The sequence below is a fragment of the Cornus florida genome, unplaced genomic scaffold, assembly GCF_030987335.1.
Source record: "Cornus florida cultivar Cherokee Brave unplaced genomic scaffold, ASM3098733v1 CherokeeBrave_3.0.0_Hap2_Chr01, whole genome shotgun sequence".
Lineage (NCBI taxonomy): Eukaryota > Viridiplantae > Streptophyta > Magnoliopsida > Cornales > Cornaceae > Cornus > Cornus florida.
Genome location: NW_026775571.1, coordinates 64,831,422 through 64,844,737, shown reverse-complemented (window position 1 = coordinate 64,844,737; position 13,316 = coordinate 64,831,422). Strand labels below are relative to the sequence as shown.

At 37.5% G+C, this 13,316-nt stretch overlaps 1 protein-coding gene across 1 annotated transcript; it reads right to left on the bottom strand.

Annotated features, from left to right (window-relative positions):
* Positions 1-12,448: 12,448 nt before the first annotated feature.
* On the bottom strand, positions 12,449-12,910 carry LOC132273669 (uncharacterized). The gene has a single exon (XM_059774669.1). It carries the CDS (start codon positions 12,908-12,910, stop codon positions 12,449-12,451), a length of 462 nt encoding a protein of 153 aa, XP_059630652.1.
* Between the last annotated feature and the right edge of the window lie 406 nt (positions 12,911-13,316).

Here is a 13,316-nt window from a genome sequence, read left to right as displayed (position 1 = left end):
TCTTGGAGTGACTCCTATAAACTAGGAGATATTATAGGAGTGGGGGAGTTGTCATTCTTGATGACTAGGTCAAAGGTACACATAGCTTTCCAGATGTTTGCCACGTGTCCACTTGGAAAGTCCACGTCTTTCCAACTGCAGATCTTGTACCAAATGGCTTCATTTGATGAAGCCATATGTTGCTTCATGATTGTGTTTTTGCATATCACCTTTACCACGACAACCATTCCAGCTGGAAAATATTTATAGTATAAACAGTAGGTAGCATTATCTAATCATAGAAATGGGTAGAAGATTTATATCTTCCCAATGCTTCTACTGAGCCATTTAGAATTTCAGTTGTCCCTTTGAATCTAGATCTTGGGATCTCCAGTCAGCTAGGTTAGGTTTCCATTAAGATGACTCATTAGCTTTCGGCTTTAACCCCATTCCCCTCGATTATCTATATAATTGCTCTCTAGTACAATCCTCAATTTTATATGTGGCCTTACGGTTGTATATATAAATATTATACTCTGCAGAGATTTCCCCAATTGAGAGTAAATGTATACTTTATGCCCCAAAATTGGTTATTAGCAATATCCTTTTTCTTTAGTGGCACAAGTGCAAACTTACTTTGAAATGTCCTCTAGGTGAAATCTATTGACTTTCCTATTTGATTTATTCAAAGTTTCTAACTTTGAGTTATATTAAGAACGTACAACTACACCTTTAATATTAAATACATATCCATCATTGGATTTGAAGTCTTTAATATCTTACATCTAGATTGCATCATTGTTACACCTCCAATTTAGTTAGATACCTCAATCTATGCAATATTTGACTTAGAGTGTATCTCAACTACCTAATTTATTGCTTTTCAGTGATCCTATCCTGAATTAAAAGTGTGCAATTAATCACAGTTATTAAGATGCCTTGCAATCTCAACCAGTGATATACTTTGACTAGTATTTATATTTGAGATTTACATTTGCAAAAGTTAGCTAGGATTTATCATAACTAGTATTATCTCAATCTTACTCTATTGAGAATACACTATGTTATCAGATGTTAAAATTTTCATATCAAATACATTAGTTAGTATATCATCAATGTTTTAAGGCATACAATGACTTGTCTACCACATTTATGTCATTGTCTCAGTTCTTGCTTTAATCCACTTAAGGACTTATAAGCTTGCACACTTAACTCTTCAGTTGGAGCAATGAACTCTTCTAATTGTTCCATAATATTTTTCTCATAGGAAACAATATGCATAATTGTTATAATACTATAAATGATTTTTGGCTCTATCCTAAAACTTTCAGGACTCGAAACCTCCCACATTTATAAGTATTTCTCTTAAGATGACGTGACTCATAGTAAATTTCATTTATGAATAATATATTCCCACAACTTTGGGATAATCCTGAAATTTTATCTCTGATGTATTAATTATGATTTTTCAACACTTGAAATACCATATACTAAATACTTCACTGCATTTACCTTTTCAGGATTCCATATTCGTTCTCAATAAGCATGTATAACAATCTTTGATGCACATATACTTATTTTATCACTTTATCTCCAGCCTATTATATTGGAACTCCGGAGTTAAGCCTAGTTAACTTGAAGTAATACTATTTGGCTCACAAAGTGGTCTGAGGTCGCTAGCCAATGAATGGTTGACTTCAAACACGGGCGTGCCAAAGTACTGATAGACTTGAATATTTCTTGCCAAACTATCCCTATCGGGTCGGGTCGCCGACCTAAATTGATTCAGGCGAAAGTTGGAGAGTATGAATGACCCTCTCCTTAAGGTTGCTATTGCCTTTAAGAAAGGACTTTAGACACTCAAGATAGATATCAATTAGAAGCAAATTAATTGAACAATAAATATACCTGAATCTGTAAACCTTTCTTTATTGAACTTGACTGATTGCAATGATGAATGAATTACAAATTCTTGATTGAAATGGAGACTAAAGTATTGAATGTTGAAAGATGAACTAAATACTAAACTGATAGTGATAAACTGAACTTGAGCAAATAAAAACTAAGTGCTAAGTGATATAAATGCTAAAGGTTGAACTTTAGAAATGGTGCTGGACCCTCCTTGTGAGACTTGAGTGGGTATTTATAGGAGCTTCCACTTGGTGTTGTCCCTTTCAAACCGTTTCTCTAGAAATTAAATGGTTGTAAGCTGACTTCTCCTAACCATCTTGCTGAGCTAGTCAGGTTGACTGACTTGCACATCTCTCTATGGGCAGATACAAATGCGTCTGACATAGTATTTTTGACTAAATGGTGCATATTCTTTCATGCTTGATGATTTTGGTCTTAAAGCCATTTTCAACTCTATGCACCTGTTATGCTTGGTTTGATCTGTACACTGGCTTGGCATCATCTGATTACTGACAATTCTGACTTTCTTCATCAGATGTAGGTGAAAACCTTCCATCTGTAGTTCTGAATCTCTGGACTTCTGACATGGTCAAGTTGTCTTTTTCTATTTCAAGCTTTCTTTAGGTTTCCAGGCCTGACTTGTTGGGTTATTGAGACCTTGGAATTCACAACCGTTCTTTATTTGAATTACGCCAAATATTCTTCAAGTGACTATGGTCCGAAGAGATATTATATCCATCTTAATCTAAGTTTGTCCATCAATTAGGTGTACCCTTGATCGATCACCGGTAGAGACTGTCGACTATGGTTGGTCGAGAGATTTTCTTAGGTTATATTGACTGAGACTCTTGATCATGACCATAGAAAATCTTAGGTCATGATGGTTGAGAAACTTTCTTCAGTCATAATGATCAATGGACTTCCGTCAGCCATAGTGGTCAATGAGACCTCCGTTGGTCTAATGGTCGATGAACCTCCATCAGTCTAATAGTCGATGGACCTCCGTCAGCCTAGTGGTTGATGGACCTCTGTCAGCCTAGTGGTCGATGGACCTCCGTCAGCCTAGTGGTCGATAGATCTCCATCAGCCTAATGGTCTCCATCAGTATAGTGGTCGATGGACCTCTGTCAGCCTAGTGGTCGATGGATCTCCATCAGTCTAGTGGTCGATGGACCTCCGTCAGCCTAGTGGTCGATGGATCTCCGTCAGCCTAATTGTCGATGGACCTCCGTCAGTTTAATGGTCAATGGACCTCCATCAGTCACACCTCCGTCAATCATTATTGACCAAGATATCTTGGCCATTGTTAGCTATGAGCTTAGCATCTTATCTTAGTCAAGAATTCAATTCTTCTTTAATCTCAACCTTAATTCCAACCACTATGATTAAAAATTAATCTTTCGCCTTGACGATCATGGGGTAATCCATAGTTCAGATATCGGGTTTTTCGACCACGTGGCATAGTTACTTTGGATCATATTTTAGGTGTTAACAACTGCCCCCCAACTCTATGAAAATGGGCTCATGCTGAATTTTTGTAGAGTTGTATTTATTTAGGCCAAGCTTATGATCGACCTGCTTTGCCTACTTCTCCCAAGTTGAGGCTGGGTTTGATTTCGATCCCTTGACGAGTTAGCTAGTTATTGTGCCTACACCTCTTAGTGATTTGCCAGATATTGAATGTGGTACCCCTCGGATCTGAGACACGGGTTGATCAGGCCCAGGCCCAAACCCGAGTGAATATCAAACAATTAATATTTTAAAAATGAACACAAATGACAAAATGAAATAAGAATAAATATTAAAAGCTGAAAGAAACTAAAATAAAATCCTTTAAAGATAAATACTTAAATCCCAATAATCCAAAACCTCTAATAGATTAAACAACTTGGGAATCCATCTCTAGTGGACCCCTAATAAAAATCCAAACTGAATTAAAACAACCGAAAGAACATCCAGATATAAGCTATGGAGAGAAATTCTACGTCGTCGGTAGAGTGAGTAGAAACCTTTGCTCAGCACGAACACGTCTAAGTCTGGAATTGTCATGTACTAGAAAAATAGAAGTGGGTCAGGCCCACGCGCAAGTTCTATACTATTGCAATCCAAACAGAGACCCGATACGCATGTACATCATAACCAATCCAACAATAACTAAATAGTCCGTAGATATATATATATATTCACAGTACAGGACTCTTACTGGACTATAGGCCCATCTCAACCTGACTAGTATGCACCATACAAAGCGCACCAGGGGTGGGCATGACTACCTAGACCTAGCAGGGTACACATCCAACCATCATAGCCAACTATGCATCCCAATGCATATACGTTCCCTAACCAACGACTCTGAGACTTAGGCTTATATCGTGGCACCATAAAAATATATTTAAAATCCATTTCAAACTAAAAGTGTCACTAAACTATTTAATGATTTGACACAAAATACAGGTAGGACTTGACTTTTATAGTTAATCCATCCCTTAACCCAGAGTAAGTAGGACTTAGCGTTTTTGAGCTAATCCCCCCAAGTATGTCACCATCCCATACCGGTGCATACAAACCATCCATCCAGTGTTGATAATAAATGACAGTAAACATATCAATATCAACATATCCAATATAAGTATAACAAGAATGTGTAAATAGCATGCTTGTCCAATACTACTAGTACATGACTCTCTAACAACTTGAAATGCAGAGACCAAATATAACCATCTTGTAACCCACAATAAGCATAATAATAATAATATCGGAATTAACATGCTTACTTGTAACTACTCCACAACATTCAGTAAGTTGATATAAACAATTCTTTATAAACATCAACTAATTTCTTATTAAGCAATAACAGCATTTATATAAGTTGACCTGCTTAATCACATACCACTGCTACATGATATAAATATAAAATTCTAAATTCAATTGCTAATTTAAAATTAAGCAATTTGAATAATCCATATCGAAGTAAACCTGAAAACTTCCCTAAGAGTTTCAGACTGTGTCCCTATTTTAGCTTCTTATGGTATTTTTTGAATTTCCATGCCTTCTAAATATTTAACAAGGGTTTATACCTTACTGAATACCCCAAGACCAACTCCTGTTTCAGCCTAGAACTTTAAAAATTCAATCACAGTAGCCTAGGTGCGCAGAAAAATAAAAAAAACTAAAAACCTTCGAAGGAGCCGACTCTCTCAAAGAGGGAGCCGCCTCCAATAATGGTGGAGCTGGCTCCACACATGGTGGAGCCGCCTCCAAGGCCTTAAGAGCTGGCTCTACTCATGGTGGAGCCTGCTCTAGTCTTTGGTGAGCCTGCTCTTCTCAAAATAGAACAGACTCTTCCCCTGTTGCATCATCTTCTCCAACTCCGGCGATTTCCGGTAACTTTGTTCCTCCAAACCAAGTTTCTTACTGATTAAAACTAAACCCTAGTGTGTTCCAGAGTTAATTAAATTCATTACTTATTAATCAAATTCAATTAGAACGAGAATCAAGAAAAAACAGTTTCAAAGCGAATAGAAAACACATACAAGAACCCATACTGTTTTGAAACAAATAATCGTGCAACCAAATTAATTTAACTTTATTTCATCCTGGGATTGAATTATGGATGCAAAGAACACAGGCCAAAGAGATAGAGTTAGTTATAAAACTTGCCTGTGAGATTTAGTTCAAAAATCTCAATGTCTTTCTCCTATGCTTTTCCGGCGATCCTTTGGTTTTTCCCTCTCTGTTCTCTCCCAGATTCCTCTACACGTCCCTATATTCTCTGTATGTCATGAATAGGGTTCTAAAACCCTAAACAGAATGTAATACATATATTTATAGGCCACCCTTAAACCTAAGTCCAATTAAACCCTAAACTGAAACTCGACTCATAAAACAACCTAGGTTTTATTCCAACTTCGGTTGAACTGAAAACCTAATATAACTATATGAGTGCCACCTTCCATACAGTCACATTGAAAACATAATTAAATGTAATACAAAAAGTGAGGTTATGCAAGGAAAAATGGAAACTGAGAAAAGACAAAAGTGAATAGTGACGAAAAATGAAAAATGTGAAAATGATTCGGTCCTTAAAGGGAGTTGTCAATCCCAAGAAAAAAAGTCTCAGAAACCATTTTCGAGCACTTGAGATGACACTAAGTGACAAGAAATTGAACCCAGAAAAGAAATTTCAACGAAAAAAATTCATCCGTAAAATTTGAGGAAGAAGGAAAGGAATAAAAATGACCGGGTCATTACAACCTTCCCACCTTAAAGGGATTTCGTCCCCGAAATCCAGCCCCAACAAACAAAAGGCGAAACCAGGATAAGTACAAAGTACATTGTCGAGTATCCCACACAACATGCTACGAAAGTAAACCCAAAACTAGAAGACAACATACAAACCAATGCCATTTGCACCCATGTGCCCACGACAGAAAAACCTCTCAAAAGAAAAATGACCTCACGGCCACACGACAAGTCAAAGTCACATACAGAACCTAAGGTCAGACAAAGGAATGGAAAACAACAACTGTAAGCATTCCTCCTGGTGAACCATCATACCGATCTAAAATAACCACCAAAAGAACTCCAAGATAATCACATATCAAATCAAGGTACTGAACAAGGACGACGTGGCAGTACGAATAACAACCAGAACCCGCCCACGATGTACTCAAATGTGTGGTAGTAATGATAGTACCTAGTGCCCGCTCACACTTACTAGTCAGTAAGGTAGCATCGACGGCAACTACCACTCGCCCACAACACACAACTTTGTACGGTATCATGATAGTATAAGGCACTTGTTCATAACCTGCCCCCATTAGGCCTACCCATAAAACCTCTCGATACAACTGACATCAATGTCGTGAATCATCATTACCAAAAGCACTACGGGAACTAGGCATCTTGTGAGAGTTGGGGTAGCAAATCTCAAAACTCTGACAACAATGTCATAGGCACCGCTACGCTTAAGGCCTTAAATCCTTAATACAACCAAACCAACAACTCCAACACCTCAAAACACTCCTATTAACAACATTAATCAACATTAATCCAAAGCCCAACAAGCAAATCAACATCTCCAAAATTCCAGACATCATCCTGAAACAGATCAACTACAAGACTACTCATCGTAATCAAACATCGGACCAAAATCCCTATCATAGCTAACTAAATCTTTAAAAAAAATAAATCCACCACATGGCACACACATCAAAATCCCGACTATCAAGGTTACATAACGAATCTCCCAAAATCGTGCTTGGCATTACCAAGTTAAATCAAAATTCCTCAATTTCAATCCACAACCAATCACTGGAACTACGATTTCCTCAAAACTATGCCTAGCCATAACTAGGACGAGAAAACTTCACAACAAGCCAAATCTAATAGCAATTTCCTAAAACCTTTCTTAAGAGTCAATCACATCCAAGTCTCCTAAACTGAAACAAGTTTCCAAAAGACATTCTCAAAAGAGCATTGAGCTCACTTCATGAATCAAATAAATCCTTAATGATATGGACATAAGTCCCTAAAAAAAAGATGTCGCACCAATCCACTCACTCTGAGCACCACAACTCCATCAATAACCACGGTAAAAACTCCCCAAGGGAAGACACGAAAGAAAGGGAACCACCAGTCCTAAGAAGGACAACACTACGACTCCACCTCTGAAATGAAAGACAACAAGGTCAAAGACTTCGCCCCCTACATGGGAGTAAGTCGACCAAAATTCACCAAATCCTCACCAAGGACTCAAGACAAAAACAGCGATCCTCACGGACCAACCAACCCTAAAACCGTGCAGAAGGCGACGAAGAGAAGAGACTCACTCCTTGTGAAGTCCCTAATACAAACCAAGAAAAGGAGGAGAAAACCTATTCTCCCACAAGTGTCAACACGACAAACACGAAAATGGAGCATTCTTCCCACCTTAGGGAAATTCACAGCTCAAGACAAAACAAATGTGATAACTCCTCTACAAGGAATCTCACAACGAAACGATACACACTATGTGCGACTGAAGAAAACAGAAAGGAAAACCAAACATGGAAGTCATGCATATGACAAGGAATACAACTACCAAATAAGTAAATCTACTCACATAGATAAAGTCAAGAGTACATGCAACACGTCTCCACGTAACACAAAAGCATGTCATTAAAGCAAAGTAACAACATGGCATCTCTAAACCTATATGTAAGGCATGCTAATGTCACACAATAAGAAGATAAATGTGGATAGACCTCCACCTACTCATGCATCACAATAACATAAATCATACTACTAACATGGTAGTAAACGAAACTGCAAAAGATAAAATGATGCAACAATGAACCATATGGACATCATGTCTTAGAGTGTCTAGGTAAAAGGAAAACAAGTCCTAGCCACAATTTGACTCCAAAAACCAATGTAACAACAATTTGTCTCAAAACAAACGTGAGCCCTCACCACAATGGTAAGAATCTAACAATCCATCTCTAAATCTAAAGGTGACACTGTAAGTGACACTAACAATGCAATGCTCTCACCAACCCAAAACATTGATCAATCGACTCGACCACAAAAGCGTCATCATGCAAGGAGAACTCAAAGAAAATGGCAACTATAGCCATACTATCAATAACCAAATCTATCTTAAGAATCGTCCCTAAAACGACCATCAATCACTGACCAAAAGGACTACACCTATCGGAATAAAAACCAACGCCGATTCCATCTAAACTGCACTCGTAGCTAGCCAGTACAGTAGCATGATAGTGCCATGCCCCTGCCCACAAACGTACCCGCCCACGAAAATTGCAATCTCAGAGGAATCTTCCAAAACAACCAAGGATCCTAAGAGGTTTATAACCTCATCATAGCCCAAAACCAACAAATCCAGCCCTACAGCTACGCTCAATGATTCAACTCACGAGAGTCTAAAAAAAAAAAGTGTCTCTCCACCTACCTTAAAACCGATGCTAGATCAACAACGACCTAAACTACAATGAAACTATGACTACAATCACCATCAATCTTAACTCGTGCCTCAATGACTAATCCCATGCCATGCCAAATATGCAAAACAGTTATGCATATACAAATCTAACCTAGCATACATCATATGTCATCCTCTTTACAATGGAATACAATCATACTAAACAAACGGCACACCACATGTAGCACGTAAGTATATAAATATGTTATCAAACCAAAACATGTTATTATGAAGCATATAAATAAATAGAGCATGGCAACACAAGCATGATATGCACCCAAAACCTATCGTCTAAGGTATTCAAACCTAGGAGCTCTGATACCACCTGTGACGACCCTAGTTTTTAGGCCAGCGTGTCCTGTGATGAATTGAAGATTGACCCGATAACGGATCCGATATGCGGAAGCCAAAACAGAAAACAAGACTCTAAGAAGTCAAAGTGACCTTCCATGAGATTGTGGAACTTAATGACAACTGATGCAGAAGCAAAAGATCGAAAATATGACAATTAAGCCCCCAGGGGCAAAATAGTCATTTTGCATAGAAATGACGTCCCTAGAATGTAAATCGTTCTCGAGACACATCCATGACTTCCCGTGAAGTCACGAAACTCAAAAGAAAGTAGAGGAAGTGAATTACAAGAAAACCGGACAAAAATAGCCCCAAGGGCAAAATGGTTATTTCTGAAAAAAGTATAGATTCGGGTATTACCGAGCACACCGCTGGAAAGATAATGAAAAACTAATCGAGATGGACTCAAGACAAAGGAGAAACAAAAAAAACAAAGAAAAACGAGTAATAAAGCTAAAGGAGTAAACCAGAAATATCCAGGTGTAACCGAGCACACCATTGGATAGAAAATGAAAAATTAATCAATTTAAAAAAAAAAAAAAATTCACTTGATTTGGAGTCCGGATGAGGGAGAAAGGTCAAAAATAAAATCGACATCGCGGCGGCCCGACGAAGGCCGTGACAGCTACAGTGTCGTCCACCCACTACTGCTACAACTGAGAGTAAAAACAGGTATCTAAACGGACTTTTTTGGAAAAACTCAAAGAAGAAACCCCCCCTAAAATTAAGTTTTCTATCTGACACGTGAACGAAAACCAAAAAAATATACTGTGAAATGCCCAAAATGCCCCCAAGAAAATCAGGTCAAGAGGGTAAAATTCAGTCCTAACTACTGCCCAAGAAAAGGAAATTGGGCTTCGGGAGGTTTTTAAATTGCCTAAATTGAAAATGCAATCTTAAACTACACCTACAAGACCCTTGGTAGTTTCGGATCGGTCATCACGCTTTTAAAAAAAAAGTCAACGAATATTACCAAGTACATTTGCACCAAAGTCTACGAAAAAACCTGGCAGCAAGGGTTTTGCGGAAAAAAATGGGTTTTTGATGACCAAGATGGCATTTTCTGGAAAAACACAAAGAAGAAACCCCTCTCAAAATTGAGTTTTCTACGACTCGCGAGGAAAAATGAAAAAAAATGAAATGTGAAATACCCGATATGCCCCTAGAACAGAATAGGGTAAAACTTCCTAAAAATGCTACTTAGAGTTTTTGTTTCACCAAGGATGGTGTTGTTTGCCAAAGTGAGCATGCAAGCATATGTAATGTGATAAAATAGTTGTGTTACAATGGCCTACGGTTTCATGGCATGTCATATGCAAAATAGAACCCTTCAATGCATTAAATCACATATCTTCCATAGGCAATAATGAAGTTTAAAATTAGCATACATTTCACATAAGTGTCTCTGGCCCTTGGCCTCATTACAAACGCATTCTAAGAGTAACAAAAGGCACACTTAAGTGCAAATTACATAGCTTAGACAATAAATACAAGTTCTTATACAATACACCAAAAAGGATCATGATATGCTAACAAGTGCATATTCTAACATAGCAAAAAATACTCCATGTAGTCTAGCAAGTCTAAGATTGTTGTGCATCCCACATTATGGCTTCTTTACCTGAAAAACACCCAGTAACTTAGGGGTGAGTAAACAAGTTTACTCGTAGGGAATGCATGGGTTTATCTTTGTACCAAGTTTACAATTCAATACAATCTAATTCATGCTATCAAAGTGACATTAGAACTTTCAGCATAGCACAATGAGATGTAAATTCACAAAGTTAACAACTCGGAATTTAAAGGCGAAATCAAGCTAAAGTGGATACTTGGATATTGCCTGGATTAAAACCGTACTCTTGAGATCACTTTAGGGCTATTAACCCATGGGTACCTTCCCCTATTCTTGGAATCACTTTAGGGATTATCAACCTAAGGGTACCTTCCCCTATTCTTGGGATCACTTTAGGGATTATCAACCCAAGGGTACCTTCCCCTATTCTTGATTGATATCCCAAGTTTCCAAAATCAACAAGTAGAGCAACAAGTCATGATATGTGATAAAACATAATGAGTTCCATGGATTACATGACTAAATCATTAGTTTAACATAGTAAAAATTAAGTAGACCAACTAGGTAATTTCTCTAGATTTCAAGAATTGTCCAAGTGATTCCAATTTAATATATGACATGGAGTAATCCATGGTCATGCTTTATATCAAGTCATAAATGAATTACAAGCATGGTATAATTAATTTGAATTTAAATCAACATAAATCAATTAATCCTCTAGTTTTAAAAGCTCATTTAAATCATGCCAATTTAATACACAACAAAGATCAAGTCATAGTCATGCCATTTATTTATTTAAACAATTAAATTAAAATAATTAAACCATTAAATTTAAGTAAATTAATTCAATAATAACAATTAGAGTAAAAATAATTAAATAATTAAATTATCAAATGCAATTAAATCAATTCAATTAACACATATGCACGTCAACAATTAAAAAAAAATACAATTTAACCTATAATTAAATACTAGTACTATCCTTTTGAAAGTAGGGGTATTACATTAAAGGAGTAAAAAGATTACTAGTTGCTGTCGTGTCTCGAGACCTTTCTAAGACGCCAAATTTAGCTGCTTATGTGACTGATGCTATGTCTGTGCTAGTAGATCATCATGACTTAAGTCAAGAATAGATAAACCATCTTTAATCTGTCCAAAGTCGATTACTGACTCTTGTTTCTGATTTTCAGCTTTCCTCGCATAAGGTTGGCGAGCTATCGTCCACGATCAATAAAAAGCTGCAAGAGCAAAAATCTTTGACTAAACAAGTGAAGGAAAATGTTTCCCATTTTTGTACCTTACAATCGGCTCATGTTAAGGTAACCCAGAGAACTGCAGAAATTGAACGGGAGATGGAATGTCTCAAGCTGGAATTGACTGAGACTGCCCGATCAAGAGAGGAACTCACTACTCAGATGAAGGAGATTTATGAAAAGAATGTGGAAATTAATCAGCAGAGAGTATCAGTCTCAAAAGAAATTCCTCGACTAAGGCCAAAAAGGATGAAAAAGTGGCCATGTCTAAGAAGGAGTGGGATGAGCTCGGAGTCATTTTTTTTATTTGCAAAGAAAATGATATGTAATGACTCTTGTGAACTTTTGTACTCAATGGAACAATGAATGAAATGCATGTCTCTATGGTTTTTTGATTATTTAACCATCTTTGGCTTCATTCTCCATCTTCTCCCATATTATAGGATAATAGGTTTTTAAGTACCGGCCATTAATTGGCCGGGGGTGTATCTCCCCGTCGAGATCTTGCAAATGATATGCACCTCCTTTTAAGAATTTGTAAACCATAAATGGACCCTCCCAATTTGGCGACCATTTTCCATATTTTTTATCATTCACACCTATTGGGAGGACTGTCTTCCATACCAAGTCGCCTTCGCTAAAGGTTTTGGCCCTAACGCGCTTGTTATATGCCCTTGCTACTCGCCTCTTTTGAACTTGTATATGGCCAAGAGCCTTTAACCTCACTTTATCTAGGTCTTCCAATTCAATTAACATAGATTCATTGTATTCTGCAGGAGTCAAATTGTTTTGCAATATGAATCTCATTAACCGCACAGTCACTTCCATGGGCAAAACTGCGTCATGACCATAGGTGAGCATGAATGGAGTTACACCTGTGCTTGACCGTTAAGAAGTTCTGTATGCCCAAAGTGCTTTTAATAACAGTTTATGCCACACCCTAGGGTTATCTTCCACCATTTTTTCAATGATAGCTTTTAATGTCTTATTAGACGACTTGGCTTGACCATTTCCTTTTGCAAAATGCGGGGTTAAGTTTAGGAGCTTGATCTCGTACTCTGCTGCAAATGCCTGCACTTCTTTAGCAATAAGGACTGAACCTCGATCAGTTGTGATTGATTCTAGGATCCCAAATCTATGAATAATTTGTTGCTTGATAAATCGAATCACATCTTCCTGGTGCACCGATCTCATAGGCACCGCCTCGACCTATTCGGTAAAGTAGTTAGTTGCCACAATGATAAAACAATGTTGTTTAGAAAAAGGT